The sequence below is a fragment of the Myxocyprinus asiaticus genome, chromosome 11, assembly GCF_019703515.2.
Source record: "Myxocyprinus asiaticus isolate MX2 ecotype Aquarium Trade chromosome 11, UBuf_Myxa_2, whole genome shotgun sequence".
Classification (NCBI taxonomy): Eukaryota; Metazoa; Chordata; class Actinopteri; order Cypriniformes; family Catostomidae; genus Myxocyprinus; species Myxocyprinus asiaticus.
Window position 1 is genome coordinate 22321086 of NC_059354.1, and position 18359 is coordinate 22339444.

Consider the following 18359-nt stretch of genomic DNA (forward strand, 5'->3'; position numbering starts at 1 on the left):
TAAGTCTAACTTTTTTTTTTTTTTTTTTTTTTTTGTGGTTTACTGTCTGCCAGGAGAAGACCATACATTCAATATCATAGAAAAGTCATGGCACACCTCTCCAAATCAAGCTACATGATGTGAGATATAATTCAAGCCTGTAGCACGAGCAGCTAGTTATGAGAGTAATGCGGCACAATTTACCCAAAGTACAAACAACAATGTACTGCAAGTAATACTTTTCTTAGCAAGCCTCGCTAATGAGAAACAGAATCAAGGAAAAACAGCTTTACTCCATTACAGAAAGCTATTAATTTCGATCCCTTCCAAGCCAACAAGATGGCGTGGGCTAAAAACAGAATGACAGAACTGCAAATTGCAATATTTACGTCCACATTTCATTTGCCTGATATACTGCTTAGACAGAAAACGGGAAAAAAACAGGACCTTAAAAAGATCTTAAGACCAAGAAATGAGTTTGTAATTTATTGGTAGAAAATGTCAAAGAAAATAATAGTAAAAAACATGAAAACAAAACCCACTGATTTCCACCTCATAAATAAATCACTTTTACTCTTGCATAAGCCAAGTGTTTTAAACGTAATGTTTAATTATCAAAAGACGGAATCGCCTTTGTGCATGCACACATCCTTCAAAATTCTCTCTACTCCAGGAAGGGTACAGAGCAAATCCTATGAAGTTAAGACATTGACAATATGTCTCTGCTTAATCGTGTACTCAGTACAACACTGAGGATAAAATTCAAAGTAAAATTTTATATACTTGATTGTTGAGAGGAATAGTTTCACACTTAAAGTTTCAATACCAGATACGTATTGGCTGCGAAGGACCAATTCCTATCCAATCCACTCTAAATCAACAAGAAAAGGGAGAGAAAAAAACACCCACACATACACAAACACTCACAATCACACACCACACACACAAAGAAGAGGTCGAGGGCTGCAGTAGGTTTTAATGCTCTTATGGAAGGCAAGAGAAATTGGAACATTGCACAGCGTCCAACACACCCCTTGCTCTGCTGTTAGAAAATCTCAGACTCTCTTTAACAGACACCAACCAACGGTAATAAATAAATTTCATCTTTAGAAGGCTTTGTTGGGTCCAATTTTGGGATGAAGTAAATAATTGTCCTGAATTCCCATGACTTTACTTATAGGAACACTAGTCCTGTGTCTTTGCACCTGTCTGCTAACAGACTACTAATATTTACAGACCACAGTGGCCACACAAGTAATGCTACATGAACAAAAGTTTCCAATAAATTTAAATGAACAAAATCAAACAGCCCCCCCCCCCAAAAAGAGAAGAAAGCAGCATTCCGCAGGTCGCGTTTCTGGAGACCATCCACTCCATTCAGGGTCCTCTGGGAAGACTGAACCGAATCAGCATAATCCCACCAATGTTCAGCTTGACATCATCTCATAGCTCATAACTGTACTGGGATGTGTTTAAAGGGAGAGTGGCAGGGTGTGACTTGGAAAGCAGCTGGCTTGTGATGCACTGGGTAAAATGATAGCACAGTAAGAAGTTCTAAGTGCATCGGCCTTTAAACGCCCTCCTCCTCAAACTGGTTCTCTTTATATATATCTCTGATCAGCAGCACTCGAATCAGGAGCCTAGCCAGTGCACTTTTCTCTAGAGGAGTTGAGCTGAACCATAGTGGACTGTCTGAGGAAGCAGAGACCTCTGGCGTCATGTAAAAAAAGTCTGTCCTCTGCCTCACAGACTCTGGGCTGGGGAGAGAGGAACAGAGTAGGGATGTCAAAGATCCAGCAGTCAGGTCACACAGGGTTATTTTACATGAACATACTAAATGGCAATGTTATATCTATTAAAGTGCAGTTGAGTAAAGAAATAAGCCATTCGAGGTTGTATTAAAATTGTGACAGCTTTGAGTGGCTTATTGCTTCTGTAATCAGCAGCAACAACAATAAGACACAAATCATTCATAAAAACGATTTAAGTTATCATTGAATCACAAACAATTCTTCTGCCAAGTAATATAGTTTGTTAGAATGGGTGCTTTCACACTTTGCTCAATTGCTTGGACTGAACTTGAGTTGGTTTCCTACACCCTCCCCCTGCTGGTCTCTGTTCACATCATATAATTTTGGTCCAAACTAGTGCTGGACCAATATATCGATATCGGCGAATATGCTTACCAATATGCACCGATATGAACTTATTTTCAGAACATATAATGCAGAAAACAATGTTTTAGAATTGGTGTCATAGCATAGTTTGTCCAGCAGAGCGCGCTCCGACTCCATTGTTTACAGTGCTGACTCTGAGCTGAAGGTGGCTCTGCAGACAGAGCAGAGTTAAGCTGTCTCTTCATGGTAAGTTGCTAACTAGTTTGTGAAATACATACTGGAAAGTTAATAAACAATGACCCCATCATTTTCCCTTTTCAATATAACTAATATAACATTAACCCTGTCCCTGACAACCATGTCACTCATGTATGTTTTGCAGCTATAGTTCATCAGTGCAGTCAGTAATGTAGCAGATTGAAAGGTAAACATCAGAGCATCTTTTTGCAGCTCAGCAGACAACGGTGCTGTGGTGGATTGTGTCTGATGAGTGTTGATTTCATGCTATGTTATTACCTAGTTGGTGAAACACAATGCTGGAAAGTAAAATAAACAACGTCCGTCTTTTACTCTCCGTGACAACGAGCTTATAGCTAACTAGCTAATCACGTAGCTACTTTCATTGTTCTCAGCTGAGTGAAAGCTATGGAGTAAACATGTATTCACCAAACTGTTTTGTTCAGCATTCACAGTTTGGTACCCACTTCAACCAAACGATTCCAGTTGTTGCATTTACAAAATGTAATATTTAAAAGTCCGTTGAAAGTTTCCCCTGAACATGCATAGCAGAATACGGTGTAACACTGCTGCCGCTGTTTATCTCTTGTCTCGGCAGTATTAATATGGTCAGCATTTGACTGATACTAAACAGTAATACTGATGTTTAAGCTATTTATTTTATTTTTATTTATTCTTTGTTTTAATGGTCAGCATTTGACTGATACTAAAGAGTACTGATGTTTATTAAGCTATTTATTGTATTTTTATTTATTCTTTATTTTCTCAGTGTTCATTTCTAGAATTTGTTGACAATGTATAATAATAATAATAATAATATCAAATATTTAAGAAAGCAGCCTTTTGAGTACATTTGCATAGTCAAAATCGGTGAAAAATCCACATAGAAAAGGTCCGTTTTCATTCCAGCTCAAAAATTGGTAATCGGTAAAATTTCCCCTCTCTAAAATCGGTTTCGGTCTCAAAAATCACTTATCGGTCGGGCTCTAGTCCAAACCGCAGTCCGATTGCGTCATCAACTTGAGAACAAACAGCTGCCACTTATCACTATAACTAGGCAACAACACAAGAAGACATCAGCTTCGTGGTGTTATTATTCTTTGGATTTATCACCAAAACTTTATGCACAGAACGACACCTGTGTTTGTCTGCCGCAGAAGCATTGAATGTGCCATGATGTGATGAATGTTTTTGTTTCTCTGCCATGAGCCCGTGAATGCACTGCAACAGATGTGAAGAATGTGAGCAGCTCTCTTTATTTGTAGACAAGCAGGTATGAGAAATGCATTATATCATAATAATTGCGATCGGTAGCCTGCAAAGGCGTGAATTTACATCACAAGCGTTTCACTTCTGCAATCTGGTATGATCGCGTTCATATCAGCAGCAAACCGTACTAGAGTTCACATGAACCGTACCCCAGACCACCTTATCAAATGGACTCTGGTGCGGACAGCGAACAGCGTTCACATCATCCAAATGAACCGAACTTTGACGTCATTCGAATACGAAAGGACCCCTAGTATCACTGTACACCACTTATGGCTTCCAAGCAACACAGCAACTTGTTGCCAGCGGCAATTATAAAAGACAATAATGTCCAATAAAGTAAATTATTTTAATGATAATCAGAAAAAAATTCTTCCGTCAAGTAATACAGTTATACAGTGGTTCCTACCCTTTTTGACCAAAAAATGTCCATGACATTTTCAGGCATTTGTGATTACTGTATACAGATTTTAAAATCATTTTGATTCAGACAGGTTCGTAAATGAATCATTTAGAGCAATTTGTGAACCAGTTTGATTAATTTAAAAGAACAGTCACAAAAATGATTCACTGACAAATCGAAGATCACAATGGCTTAAGCCCAAAGTATACTTTGATTTTGACATCTCACCATCTCAGCATCTGCGAAGTCGAATGCGAGCCTGTCAAAGCATACTCCATTTGACAGTGTGCGCATACACAGGCGGTTGGCGTATGTGTGCTACAACTGTTGTTGTTTTTACCTACGTCTACTGTTATTTACCGGCGATTACATCTAGCATTTCTTCGTGACAGCAATGGCTCAAATGTGAGGATTGCCACCTTGTGGATCCACTAATTTGCGCAATTAATTCCAGGCGCATGCGTATTCTGCGCATTCAAAGACACGTGGTTAGAAAAATCAGGCTGCGTGCGTTCAGTGCTCGAGCACTCTGCTGATGACGAGATTTGCATCAAGCGTCCTGAGCGTCCACACATTAAATATTTTAAAGCGGAGGAAAAACTAGAAACATATACACTATATTGCCAAAAGTATTCGCTCATCTGCCTTTAGACGCATATGAACTTAAGTGACATCCCATTCTTAATCCATAGGGTTTAATATGACGTCGGCCCACCCTTTGCAGCTATAACAGCTTCAACTCTTCTGGGAAGGCTTTCCACAAGGTTTAGGAGTGTGTTTATGGGAATTTTTGACCATTCTTCCAGAAGCGCATTTGTGAGGTCAGACACTGATGTTGGACGAGAAGGCCTGGCTCGCAGTCTTCGCTCTAATTCATCCCAAAGGTGCTCTATCGGGTTGAGGTCAGGACTCTGTGCAGGCCAGTCAAGTTCTTCCACACCAAACTCGCTCATCCATGTCTTTATGGACCTTGCTTTGTGCACTGGTGCACAGTCATGTTGGAACAGGAAGGGACCATCCCCAAACTGTTCCCACAAAGTTGGGAGCATGGAATTGTCCAAAATCTCTTGGTACGCTGAAGCATTCAGAGTTCCTTTCACTGGAACTAAGGGGCCAAGCCCAGCTCCTGAAAAACAACCCCACACCATAATCCCCCCTCCACCAAACTTCACAGTTGGCACAATGCAGTCAGACAAGTACCGTTCTCCTGGCAACTGCCAAACCCAGACTCGTCCATCAGATTGCCAGATGGAGAAGCGTGATTCGTCACTCCAGAGAACGCGTCTCCACTGCTCTAGAGTCCAGTGGCGGCGTGCTTTACACCACTGCATCCGACGCTTTGCATTGCACTTGGTGATGTATGGCTTGGATGCAGCTGCTCGGCCATGGAAACCCATTCCATGAAGCTCTCTACGCACTGTTCTTGAGCTAATCTTAAGGCCACATGAACTTTGGAGGTCTGTAGCGATTGACTCTGCAGAAAGTTGGCGACCTCTGCGCACTATGCGCCTCAGCATCCGCTGACCCCGCTCTGTCATTTTACGTGGCCTACCACTTCGTGACTGAGTTGCTGTCATTCCCAATCGCTTCCACTTTGTTATAATACCACTGACAGTTGACTGTGGAATATTTAGTAGCGAGGAAATTTCACGACTGGACTTGTTGCACAGGTGGCATCCTTTCACAGTACCACACTGGAATTCACTGAGCTCCTGAGAGCGGCCCATTCTTTCACAAATGTTTGTAGAAGCAGTCTGCATGCCTAGGTGCTTCATTTTATACACCTGTGGCCATGGAAGTGACTGGAACACCTGAATTCAATTATTTGGATGGGTGAGCGAATACTTTTGGCAATATAGTGTATATTCACTTTTGAAATTTCCATGAGTTTTGAGATTTTATTAATTTTGATGACACAATTAAAAAATTCCCTGATATTCCCAGGTTTTTCGTGAATGTGGGAACCCTGGTTATAGTATAATTATAGTTCAATAGACTACCCCTGTAGGCTTTGTACATTTGCAAGCAACTTAATATAGCTGTATAACTGTATTAATATAGAATGTGCAGTTACAGGTGTACAACTACGGCTCATCCAATCAGAATTTAGAGTCTAAACTATCTGTTTGTATAATGGCTATTTTACAATGGCTTCCTTGTAATTTCAAAGCCAAAGCTATTCATTTTATTAAATTTTTTTTTATTTATGAGTTATCCTTCACCAGTGTTACTCAAAATGTCTTCATGTTGTACAGTACATTTAACTTTTCTTCATTAAAAATAAGTCAAGCTTTGAGCACTCTGAGGTGTCCTCATATTAACACCATCAGCACCTTGTTTCAGGATGTGAACAGCAAATGTTATAATCACTGGACACTGTGGTTCTCAACTGGGAAGTTGAGACTTAAAAATGGGTCTCAGGTCTGTACTGAAAGGGTCATGGACAGCAGGTTTCAACTGCTGTCAACTTATCCTTTTTCTGTGGAGTCAATGCATGACAAAACCTGTTAAATGTGACTCACCACTTTGAAAGGTAAAGCTCATACAGTCGGCACTCATGTTTCTTAACAGGACAGTGAACAGGTCCTTCTGAACCACCATCCGCCTCAAAATTTGAGTCACAGTTGTCTTTACGCCTCCTCTTACTTCCTGATTGCTCTATGTAAAACGAGACATGTTTCAGCAACAGATGCAATAAGAAAGAACTTTCATTATTCATCGAACAGATGCACAATTAAAAATCTACTGCTATGTGCAAATAAATAAATACATAAATTGTGTGTGTGTGTGTGTGTGTGTGTGTGTGTGTGTATATATATTATATATATATCTCCGATACCGATCAGCCACAACATTAAAACCACCTGCCTAATATTGTGTAGGTCCCCCACGTGCTGCCAAAACAGCACCAACCCACATCTCAGAATAGCATTCTGAGATGATATTCTTCTCACCATAATTGTACAGAACTGACTTCGAACCAGTCTGGCCATTCTCTGTTGACCTCTCTCATCAACAAGGCATTTCCATCCGCAGAACTGCCCTTCACTGGATGTTTTTTGTTTTTGGCACCATTTTAAGTAAATTCTAGAGACTGTTGTGTGTGAAAATCCCAGGAGATCAGCAGTTACAGAAATACTCAAACCAGCCCATCTGGCACCAACAATTATCCACAAGATTATCTAATCGGCCAATCGTGTGGCAGCAGTGCAGTGTATAAAATCATGCAGATACGGGTCAGGAGCGTCAGTTAATATTCACATCAACCATCAGAATGGGGAAAAATGTGATCTCAGTGATTTGGACCGTGGCATGATTGTTGGTGCCAGACGGGCTGATTTGAGTATTTCTGTAACTGCTGATCTCTTGGGATTTTCACACACAACAGTCTCTAAAATTTACTCCGAATGGTGCCAAACAAAAAATCCAGTAAGCGGCAGTTCTGTGGACGTAAATGCCTTGTTGATGAGAGAGGTCAATCAAGATTGGCCAGACTGGTTCAAACTTTACGGTAACTCAGATAACCACTCTGGTTCAGATTGTGGTGAGAAAAATAGTATCTCAGAATGCTATTCTGAGATGCGGGTTGGCGTTGTTTTGGCAGCACGAGGGGGACCTACACAATATTAGGCAGGTGGTTTTAATGTTGCGGCTGATCGGTGTGTGTGTGTATATACACTACTGGTTAAAAGTTTTGAAACACTTGACTGAAATGTTTCTCATGATCTTAAAAATCTTTTGATCTGAAGGCGTATGCTTAAATATTTGAAATTAGTTTTGTAGACAAAAATATAATTGTGCCACCATATTAATTTAATTATAAAACTAAAATTTAATAATAATAAAAAAAACATTTTAGAAATTGATGACTTAGACCAAATAATAAAGAAAAGCAGCCAATAAGTGCCCAACATAGATGGGAACTCCTTCAATACTGTTTAAAAAGCATCCCAGGGTGATACCTCGAAAAGTTGTTTGAGAAAATGTCAAGAGTACATGTCTGCAAATTCTAGGCAAAGTATGGCCACTTTGAAGATGCTAAAATATAACAGTTTTGATTTATTTTGTATTTTGTTTAGTCACAACATAATTCCCATAGTTCCATTTATGTTATTCCATAGTTTATGACTTTACTATTATTCTAAAATGTGAAAAAATATTATAATAAAGAATGAGTGTTTCAAAACCTTTGACTAGTAGTGTGTGTGTATATATATATATATATATATATATATATATATATATATATATATATATATATAAACTGAAAATATAAAAATGTTGTAGAATAACAGCAATACTGACAATAATATATGCAAATATACAAATTGTTTAAATTTAAAGGTATTGTTCACACAAAAATGAAAATTCTGACTTAATTTACTCACCCTCTAGTGGTTCCAAACACATATGACTTTCTTCCGTGGAACACAAAAGGAGATGTTAACTAAAAAGTTTGGGATTGTCAGCCTCAGTCACCATTCACTTTATTATATTGTTTTTTTTCTATTCCCATAAAATAAGTGAATGGTGAGATTTAGATTGTCGTTCTGCCCATCATCTCCGTTTTGTTCAGTCATATAGAGTTGGAAAAACATGAAGGTGAGTAAATGTCCTGAACAATACCTTTTATTTAAAGAATATCAATTACGCTTCAGCATAATGAGGCCTTCAGCTCAGTGTCAATGTTTCAGATTCTTTTAAACACACCATGCTGCTCATGTGAGATGGAGGGTATGCGTATGCAGACGGTGGTATCATGGCTGTGTGGTTTGGAACTGTTGAGGCCATAGACATTTCCAAACGAGAGGCGTAAGTGCTGTTCGGTGGTGCGGAGGCCAAAGTATTTGGTGTTGAGATAGAGGAGAGATCTCAGCAGGACGGAGGGCGTCTGCTCCCCCAGCTGCCCACTGCTCCACAGACACTGCTCCTCAACACGCCCCCAACGAGAACCTCAACACAAAAAACAGAGACTTAATTCTGTATCAACACAGATGATGACAGATTGTGCAAGCTATATTACCAATAAAACTAGGGACACACCGATCGATCTGCCGATATTCGTCTTAAATTTGTGATTGCGATCATGCCTAGATTCAGGGCTAATATTTTTTAATATCAGCATGCATGAAATCACACAAATTGCTACTCTAATGAATGAGCACTTGCTCAGCCCTCAAAGCACGACACTGCAGCTACTGGAGGGTGAGATATTGAGAAATAACTAAGTACTCGCAAATTCAAACTTGCAGACTTGCTGTAATTCAGATGAGTATGCCGGTTTGTTTTTAAAATGTGTATGAATTGTAAGGTGCCCAATTGCGGTAGTCATTCTGACTCGCTGTACAGTTAGAGACAGAGAGGATGTAAAACAATTAAGCAATAAATAAAGATGCAAATACAAATATGAATATACGTGATGTAAGGTGAGTTGCAACAGTTATATATAGGGTATAGGGAGTAGATAAAGTAAGTTTAGGCAATTATGCGCGATCTCAATTTCACTCACTCCAACATCTGCAATCTCTCATCAGTCACTCATTCCAGTGCTATTTTAAAAGAACCCCGATTTAAATCAGAAATTTTGGTTTGTCTCAAAACCACTAATAACAGTTAATGGCACTGTGTCTTCATGAAGTTGCTTAATTATAAGTGATTTGTGTTACAACAAAACACCAAAAGATGGAAAACAAGTCATAGACACTAAAGATTTCTCACTGGAGCGGTTTTGGAGCTTGAAATGGATATACGCATCTCTCTTATTTTTGAATGCAACTCTCTGTGTGTGATGCTCTCATGGTGTTTACTGGTTGCCAATATGTCACAATGATCTTTGATAGTGACAGAACCATTCATAAGTTGTCCATTCTGAAATACTAACATTTATTTGAATCTATGTCAATTGTATTTTATTTTACAGTGTGAGGCACTCACATATAACTTGTAAAAGTGTGGCAGGGGGCACTTAAAAAAAAAAATAAAATTCGGTGATTGGATCAGTATCAGCCGATAAGTGTTAAAATATCAGTGATCTGTATCGGCCTTAAATTTTCTGATTGGTGCACCACTAAATAAAAACAATCTCTCAATCAAAATCACTGATATCTTAAACTAGGGATGTGCCTGAAGCCGAATACCTTATTCGGAAAGGCACAAATAATGACTTCAAAACGAATAATGAATTAATCCAAATAATAGAAACAATATTCTGAAGACTGATCATCCAATGAGCACAGGTATTAAGCAATATTTTAAATAAACATATAAGTGTAAACCTTATGAATGAAAATACACATGGTGTGATTTCAAGTTCATCAGATGGCCGCAGTCTTGACTCCGTTTCAGTCTCTGTTAATTGTGCGCATCTCAGAAATCTAATCTTTGTCAAGAGTAACATTAACTAAGATACTATATCATACACATTTTCCTCTTCTTAAAATGTCTGTTAACACATTAACACCAACTGTTGCACACAATTCACACGTAAGGGTCCATAAACAAACCTGAGTACGAGGTTGGAGCTAATCTGTGTGTCTCTTAAAGCTGGCCACATTTATATCCACATCACCAATTAAGGTAATTGCGTGGTTTAGCCTTTATTCCCAAACAGTTTAATTGCTCCATAGAGGTTTAAATACTTATAATAAATCTATTCAGAATATTCCTGCACATGGAGGATTGCGGAGAAACCAAAACTCGCTCTTGCCATTTATTCCACTGCATTTCACTAATTCTAATTAAATGTAATTTAACTAAATAATTATGTCCTCCACATTATGTTGAAGTATGTGCACACAAAATAAGCCAAGTATAGCCTATCATAAAACATTCAATGTTTGCATTTGTATTTAATATTCGCTGCAAAATGTGAGCTTGGAATTTCACAATTGCTTGACACCTAGTGCCCCCAAAATAACATTGTTATACTTGCACACTGCACAGACATAAACGAAAATTCTGTTTCAGTAGATATTAATTTCAGAAATACCAGGAGAAACCAAAGCTAAAAACACATTCCAGTTAATGTAGCCAACATATCCAGCTTCATCTGGTGAGAAAAAATACAGACTATATCAATAATATAATTAAATAATACTAATAATACTAATACAACAACAATACTACTACTACTACTACTACTACTACTACTATCTAAATATGTCTGAGGCATATTTTATATAGAGTTACATTTTAAAAATAGTTTTGAGACACTTCAGGTTTAAGCCACGTCCACACCCGGTTCTATCTGAACACAGAACAGAATACAGATAATTTTGTCATAGTGACAAATACAGATAATGGCATCGCTGCACACCCCTATCTTAAACTATGTATCAATCAATTAATTTTGAGAAATGCCCTCATAGTTAGATTGAGTCAACACCACTTTTCAGGATGTGAACAGCAATAGTTATAATCACTGGACATTACAATCATGCATTTATTCTGTCTTCAAATGTACTAGTGCTTTTACCATCAGGAAGAACAGTGGGTTGCCAGTCTTTAAGGAGCTTGTTCAGTTCTTCTCTGAACAGGTCATATTGTGGGTCACCGAAGAGGTCATCTGTCCTCCCCTTGTCCTGCAAATGCTACAAAACAACAAAGAAGCATTGCAATACAACGTACAGTGGTCAAAAAATAAAAATAAAATAAAATAAATAAATAAATAAATAAATAATGGTATGGACGCTTCTGTTTGACTGTATTTGCATTATACAACAAAATATCAATGCGTTTTAATAATAATAATAAAAAATAAAATAAAAAAAAACATCAAGCAAAACATTTCACAAGATAAATTTGTTTGAAGGCTTGAAATGATAAACATATAGATAGAGTTCAAAAAGAAGAGAAAAAGCATTGTGACATTTTGTGATTGACAAATGTTGGTGGAGCATGTACATAGCTAATGTGATGAACTACAGCACAATGCTAGGTTAATCTGCTAGGACATCTGTGTGAACTTCATACATCCACTAAAATAAAAAATAAAAAAAAACAAAACAAAAAAGTATTATGTAATTAGTTCAGAGGAAAGTTCTACCATCATTTATTTGTAGAAGACATTGATATTTTGTTATCTGATGTAATAACATTCATATATTTTTAAGTGTGACTTAAGTGTCCAAATATTTTTGGGGGCCACCACATGTGCCTTTAATAAAAGGTAACCGGGCCCATCTCTCTAATGAGCACTCTGAGGTGTCCTCATAGTAACAGCATCAACACAATGTTTCAGGATGTGAACAGCAAATGTTATAATCACTGGACACCGTTTAGATCAAGGGTGCTCGTGCTTGCTCCTGAATATCTAATTTCCTATAGAGTTTATTTCCAACTAATAAAACACATCTGAACCAACTAATTGTGGTCTTAAATGAGAATGTTACCCAACTTTTACAAGAGTCTCTACAGTCTAAGGATCCTTATTTACAGCTTTAATGGGCAAATGCAACAGGCATGCACAGCCTTGTGTTGTGTGGGCAGTCTCACCTTCTGGATGCTGAGGCAGAGGTAGAGGATGCTGTCTGGAGCATAGCACTCCCCGTTGGGTCGATGCACCTCTTTCACAAAGCAAGATAAAGACTGATTCAGCTCTTCTGGGCTCAGCAACAGGAGACTGCCTTTTAAACAAACTGGTGTTAGGAGAAACACAAAAATACTTTAACCAATATCAGTGAGGAGATTTGTGACATTAAGAGTGCTCATCTTGAAGTTTAAACCAGGCACAAAAAGACAGATTTACAATAGTGTGATTCTGTTATTATTTAAGATGGTTGCAATAAAATAAATTACATTTTATAATAATGTAAAACATTTTTTAAAAATAAACCTGAAATTAACAAAGTGTAAAAATGTAACAATTGTAGTATGAAAAAGTAATTTAGTAACAAGTGCCCTCATAACTCAGAATAGTCAACAAAACTGTTTCAGAATGTGAACAGCATTGAAGTTATAATCATTGAGCACCTTTAAACCAAGCAGAAGCCTGTATAAAGCTTGTTTCATCTGCATTCATCTGGCATTACAATAAAAAAAATCAAAACTAAAAACCTAAGTTAAAGGGATAGTTTAAAATGAAAATTCCCTCGTCATTTACTCACCCTCATGCCATCTAATATGTGCATGACATTCTTAAGCAGAACACACATTTTTAGAAGAATATCTCAGCTTTGTAGGTCCATACAATGCAAGTGAATGGTGACCAGATCTTAAAAGTAATCCATAAGACTCCAGTGGTTTAATCAATGTCTTCTGAACTGATCCAGTTGGTTTTGAGTGAGAACAGACCAAAATAATACAACATTTTCACTGTGCATCTTGCCATTGCAGTCTCTAGGCACCATCATGATTTCAAGCTCGATTACACTTCTTAGTGCTTCACACATGCACAAAGCACTAGATGGTGCTATAGGAAGTGCAACCAAGCTTGAAATCATGATTACTAAGGAGACTGCAGTCAAGATGTACAGTGAAATGGGATTTACATTTTGGTCCGTTTTCACCCAAAACTGATTGGATAAATTCAAAAAGACATTGATTTAACCACTGGAGTTTGATGGATTATGCTTATGATGACTTAATCTGCTTTTTAAAGCTTCAAAATGCCTGGCCACCATACACTTGCATTGAACGGATCTACAGAGCAGAGATATTCTTCTAAAAATCTTTGTGTTCTGCAGAAGCCATACATTTTCAATGGCATGAGGGTGAGTAAATGCTGAGATAATTTTCTTTTTTGGGTGAACTAACCCTTTAAAAAGTGTGCATTTGTGAAAGATAATTTATGATAAATACCTTGTTTCTGGCTTTCCTTTCCTTTGGACTCGCTGGACTGTGAGGCTGCAGACGTGGCCCATCTCCTCCATGCATTTAAGCCATACCTGGAGCTCAAGGGGAAGGAGCTGTCTGCTGTTAGAGACTCTACTGCTGGTAATGAGGATAAAGAGGAGGAAGACTCTTCCTCTACTGCCCGCCTCTTCTGACCCTACAATGACAGTAAGTCAGAAACATTAGCATACATTAGCATTTAATGATCATCCTTCATGACAGGTTATGACCCAATTAGCCTCATATAGAACCTCAGCAATCACTGTATATCAGCATGTGAACAGCAAATGGTTTTCTAATCACAGGACAGCATTGGATGTACAGTTATTGAGGTAATTCTGTACAGTACCCTCCTCCTGGTTCTGATTTGAGGCATCTTCTCTTTCTCCTCAGTCAGGACTGGAGGCAATGAGAAGAGCATGTCTGCATCGAGGCACTCGACCAGGATGGGCTCAGATGCTGGAACAGACCAGAGTGATGGGTCTTTACTAGATACAATCATGTTATTTGGACACGGCATTTATATGTTTGGAGAGTTGAACAGAAGAAAATGATTTAGTAGGTAAAAAAAAAAAAAAAAAAAAAAAAAAAGGTAAAACAGACACCCATAATATTATCTAGGGCCAATCCAATAAGTTAAAAGGAGGCTGTCAGAATGGTCAACAACACGGTTACTTGACAGAATATTATAACAGGTCAATAAAAGGATTTGTGTTCATTTGGTGGTACTGTACCTAGTGGAAAGTCCTTCTCCAGGTCCAAATCTGGCTCATACTTGTCTTCCTCCTCCTCTTCTGAGCTGTCACTGCCATTTTCAAGTTTTATGCTTTCCATCTTCACTTCCTTACAGCTTTTTTCACACTTTATGTCTAGGGGAAAAAAAAGAAGAAGGGGAATTTGATTTTAGGTTTTTTGCCAATGGTGCTATTGGCAAAATACAGGAAAAATCCATGTGAGTTTAGGATAATCTAGTATAAACAGGTTCAAGAAAGAACAAGAACAAATCCTAAGCAGAATCTTGCTTCAGTATAGGGCTATTGCGGTGGCAATTTTTTACAATCGTGATGGTTAAGGGCCAATCACCGCCGGTGAACAGTGTTATAGGGTAGTTGAAGGGCAGGGGAGGGAGCGCGTGCAAATTACGTGTTTATTGTGCTCAAACTTTAAAAAGTGCGTCACTGAACACAAAATAAAAATTAAACTCTTTGCATAATATCACTAAATACAAAAACAAAACAAAAAACCTTATTGCATTGGTTTTACATTTCTGTCTGGTATTGGACTATATAGCCAATCTTATAAATCAGTAACATGTACATGTCAAGGACAAAAAATAATCCAAATTCTGTTAATACTGTTAAACTCCAATATTCAACACGACTAAATGTCAGTAAACTGCTGGACAATAATTAAATTGTTCAGTCCTACCTTTGCTAGAAGTTAGACGCTTTTTGTTTCCAGCCGCACTCAATACACATCCAGAACATGGTGTTAATCTCGTCAACAAACTTACACACAAAAATGTTTAAGTTATTTGATTCCATTTACAAAGATGTGATTATGAGAATAATTTTTAAAATTTTATTTCAAACGTTGACGAAAATACGACGAGAAAAACAACAGTGCAAGATATTACCATGCACTGAAAATGTTTTAGAAGAAAAATCTTGAATAAAACCTTGTTTATTCAAATGATCCAGTCTTAGTATTGTGAGGATTTTTTTCATCTAAACTGCGTGTCGAGAGATGAAAGCGCCGATCCCTAGTGAAGCGCTTTTATAATCACCCATTTTCAAACACATAATATACTGTATTTATGAGATATACAAGCCATCAACAGAATAAATATATTATGACAAGGTTTGTACAGCTGCTTCAAAGTGAAATTCAAGGACTATTCAAGCACATTTTTATTTGTTTTCAAGGACTATGCAAGAGATGTCATTCATCACAAATTCTTCATTTGTTCATTTTAAATAAAAATATACATTTATTCATTTAATTAATATTTATAAAATACCACTTATTACAACATAACTCATAAGTGTGCAGCCTTAAAATGCATTTTGTTTTTCAAAATAAGTGAATAATTGGAACCTTAAAAAGTAGTTCATATGACTCATGAGCCATGTTTTCATACAACAGCTTTACGTGAGGAACTGACCAAAACTGCAAATGTTGTAAGACACAAAGCATTCTTTCCAGTAGGGGATGCTTGACAGAGAAAACCGAATCCCCCAATGATATGCATTCAAACCTCAGAATGTTTTATATATCCCATTTCAGACACTTTTACTCTGGAGTAATAATTTTAAATTAAAACTGCATGTTGCAGAGATTTGTACTTGTGAATGGAAATACGCCACAGCAGTATCTATAAAACATTTTTTTAAATCCTCAACTAATAATATTAGTTTGTAATAGGCCCATACTGAACAGCGTGGCGAAATGTATCAGGTGCCACGTGACTATGCGGCACTTCAGCAGCGGTCTCCATCTTTTTTAAACCTGATGATAATGATACTAAAAACTTGATTCAAACATTAAATAAAAAATTCAACGCGCTGCACTGTATAGTGAGCTTGCCGGACCAAAGGCAATTAAACAGTTGCAGTCACCTGGTGCCCCCTTGGATGTGATTAATCTGGCCCTGTATGTTTTTTATTCTCTACAAAGAACTGGCTCATAGGAGTCATTTGTTCGCAAATAGCACTACACTGTTCTCACTGCATGTTTCTTAATGTAAATTCAGCAACGGCACACAAAGCTGAATAGCGCTTCCAGAAACACTGTGGGGTGAATTCACTAAACAGTTGTGGCACTTTTGCACGTGGCATTTCATTGCAAATACCTGCGTCCTATTCACTAACCACACGCAATCTATTTTAGCAGGCACAATCAGTGCTGAAATTGCACTGCATCTTCAATATTTAAATTAAGTCACTGTCATTCCTTTCTGCGCAAACACACCTCCTTTATATGTGAATTAGGCTCATTGTGAATTGCGCTTCATTCACAAAAATTCACGCTATTACCACCAAATAAAACAAGGCAGTAAACCAAATTAAATTAGATGTTTGTGTACATCTATTATCGATTATTTTAGCAGAAGAGCATTATAACATGTCATGTATTTAGATGTGCGGTGCAGTTGAGCACACTCTCTACACGTTAAAGAGATGATGTGTGTGTCTGGATCACAACAGTGGATTAATGTTGTTCAGTCCCGGCAGAGTGTGTCATATCAAGGTGGTCAACTGTGTCCTCTGCTGAATAGCGCTCAGAATCGGCCTGCAAGATCAGAATGTGTGCAGTTTGTTTAGCATAGATTTTGTGGGCCCGTTTGCGCTGTTGCTTGATCTGCATAATTCCTTTAGTGAATGGGGAGCTAAACCAGCACAGAGAGTGCGTGCTAATAAATAGTGCATTTAACCATGCGCAATTCATCCTTAGTGAATTCCCCCATGTGTGTTCCGTCCGCACCAGCGGGAGAATGGCTGTTTGAGAACCGTTAACGGCAACAAAAGTGATGAAATTCCTCCGGTATTTCTTTGGACCCGGTTCTGAATAACACACACAAAGAGGAATGCAATAACATATTCATCAAATAAATTCTTTATTCTCTTTGATACTTGACGTAAACAGTGTCTGTGAGAGCGAAAAGCGGGAGAAGGGGCATATGGTGTTTGGTAGTAGCAGTGGGGGTACGTCTTTCTGTAACATTCAAGTTATTTAATTATTTCTGTAATGTAAATGAAGTTCCTTACAATTCAAGCACTTTTTATGCACCTCTTAGTAAAAAAAATATATTTTTAAGGTTTTCAAGGTCTTAAATTAAAAAAGCCAAATTAAAGTACTTCAAGCACTTTAAGCACCTTGTACGAACCATGTCATTACAACTTACATCTGCAATGAAGTGAATGCACAACAAAGCTTGAACAGCTGAACTTGTAGAGGGAGTATTGTTTGTCTTGAGTTGTGCGCTAAATGCATATCTTGTGGACACACCGTTACCAGAACAATACGCAAAATCAAGAAATCTCTAAAACACGGAAAATTGATAAATACTCCAAAACAGTTACTAAAGATCTTATACTTTATTATACTCATTAAATGACATTATTTCCATTTTTTCCCCCAAGTTTTCGTAAGGTCTTTTAGGTAAGTTATGTAAGTCACGCGCATAACCGCCGGTGGCACTTTACCACTGCTGTGGGGCGGTTGTCACGGTGATACAAGCAGCCCTACTTCAGTATGCTTCAAGTGGATGGTTCCCAACAGGTTCTTACCGCAGTCTGGTTTCTCATCCTCGTCTCTTGCAATCACTTCAGCTATGGCTGCCAGATCAGCTTCCAGAGGGTCAGAGGGGACTTCGGTCTTGAGCTCATTGATAGCCTTCACAATCTGCTCAGCGTTCTGCAGTGTGGTGGGCAGAAACACTGGCACAGGCACCTGAATACACCAGGATGAGGCACAGAGCAGTGAGAGACATCTCTATTTGTTAAGGCATGCAGTCTTCACTG

At 38.0% G+C, this 18359-nt stretch overlaps 1 protein-coding gene across 4 annotated transcripts in view; it reads right to left on the bottom strand.

The window, feature by feature from the left end:
- Positions 1 to 569: 569 nt before the first annotated feature.
- The window catches only part of LOC127448212 (zinc finger MYM-type protein 2-like), a 32356-nt gene continuing 14566 nt past the window's right edge, over positions 570 to 18359 (bottom strand). For 2 of the 4 annotated variants that reach the window (XM_051710580.1, XM_051710578.1), the window contains exons 15-23: positions 18126 to 18288; positions 14571 to 14705; positions 14186 to 14295; positions 13804 to 13993; positions 12499 to 12641; positions 11480 to 11594; positions 8716 to 8958; positions 6528 to 6663; positions 570 to 1736 (exon numbers count right to left, since the gene is read on the bottom strand). In XM_051710580.1, coding sequence (XP_051566540.1) covers positions 1550 to 1736; positions 6528 to 6663; positions 8716 to 8958; positions 11480 to 11594; positions 12499 to 12641; positions 13804 to 13993; positions 14186 to 14295; positions 14571 to 14705; positions 18126 to 18288 — 1422 coding nt within the window. In that variant the 3' untranslated portion in view covers positions 570 to 1549. Of the gene's footprint in view, positions 1737 to 6527; positions 6664 to 8715; positions 8959 to 11479; positions 11595 to 11626; positions 11982 to 12498; positions 12642 to 13803; positions 13994 to 14185; positions 14296 to 14570; positions 14706 to 18125; positions 18289 to 18359 lie in introns of those variants that run through there. The other 2 variants (XM_051710581.1, XM_051710582.1) reach the window with 2 other exon arrangements.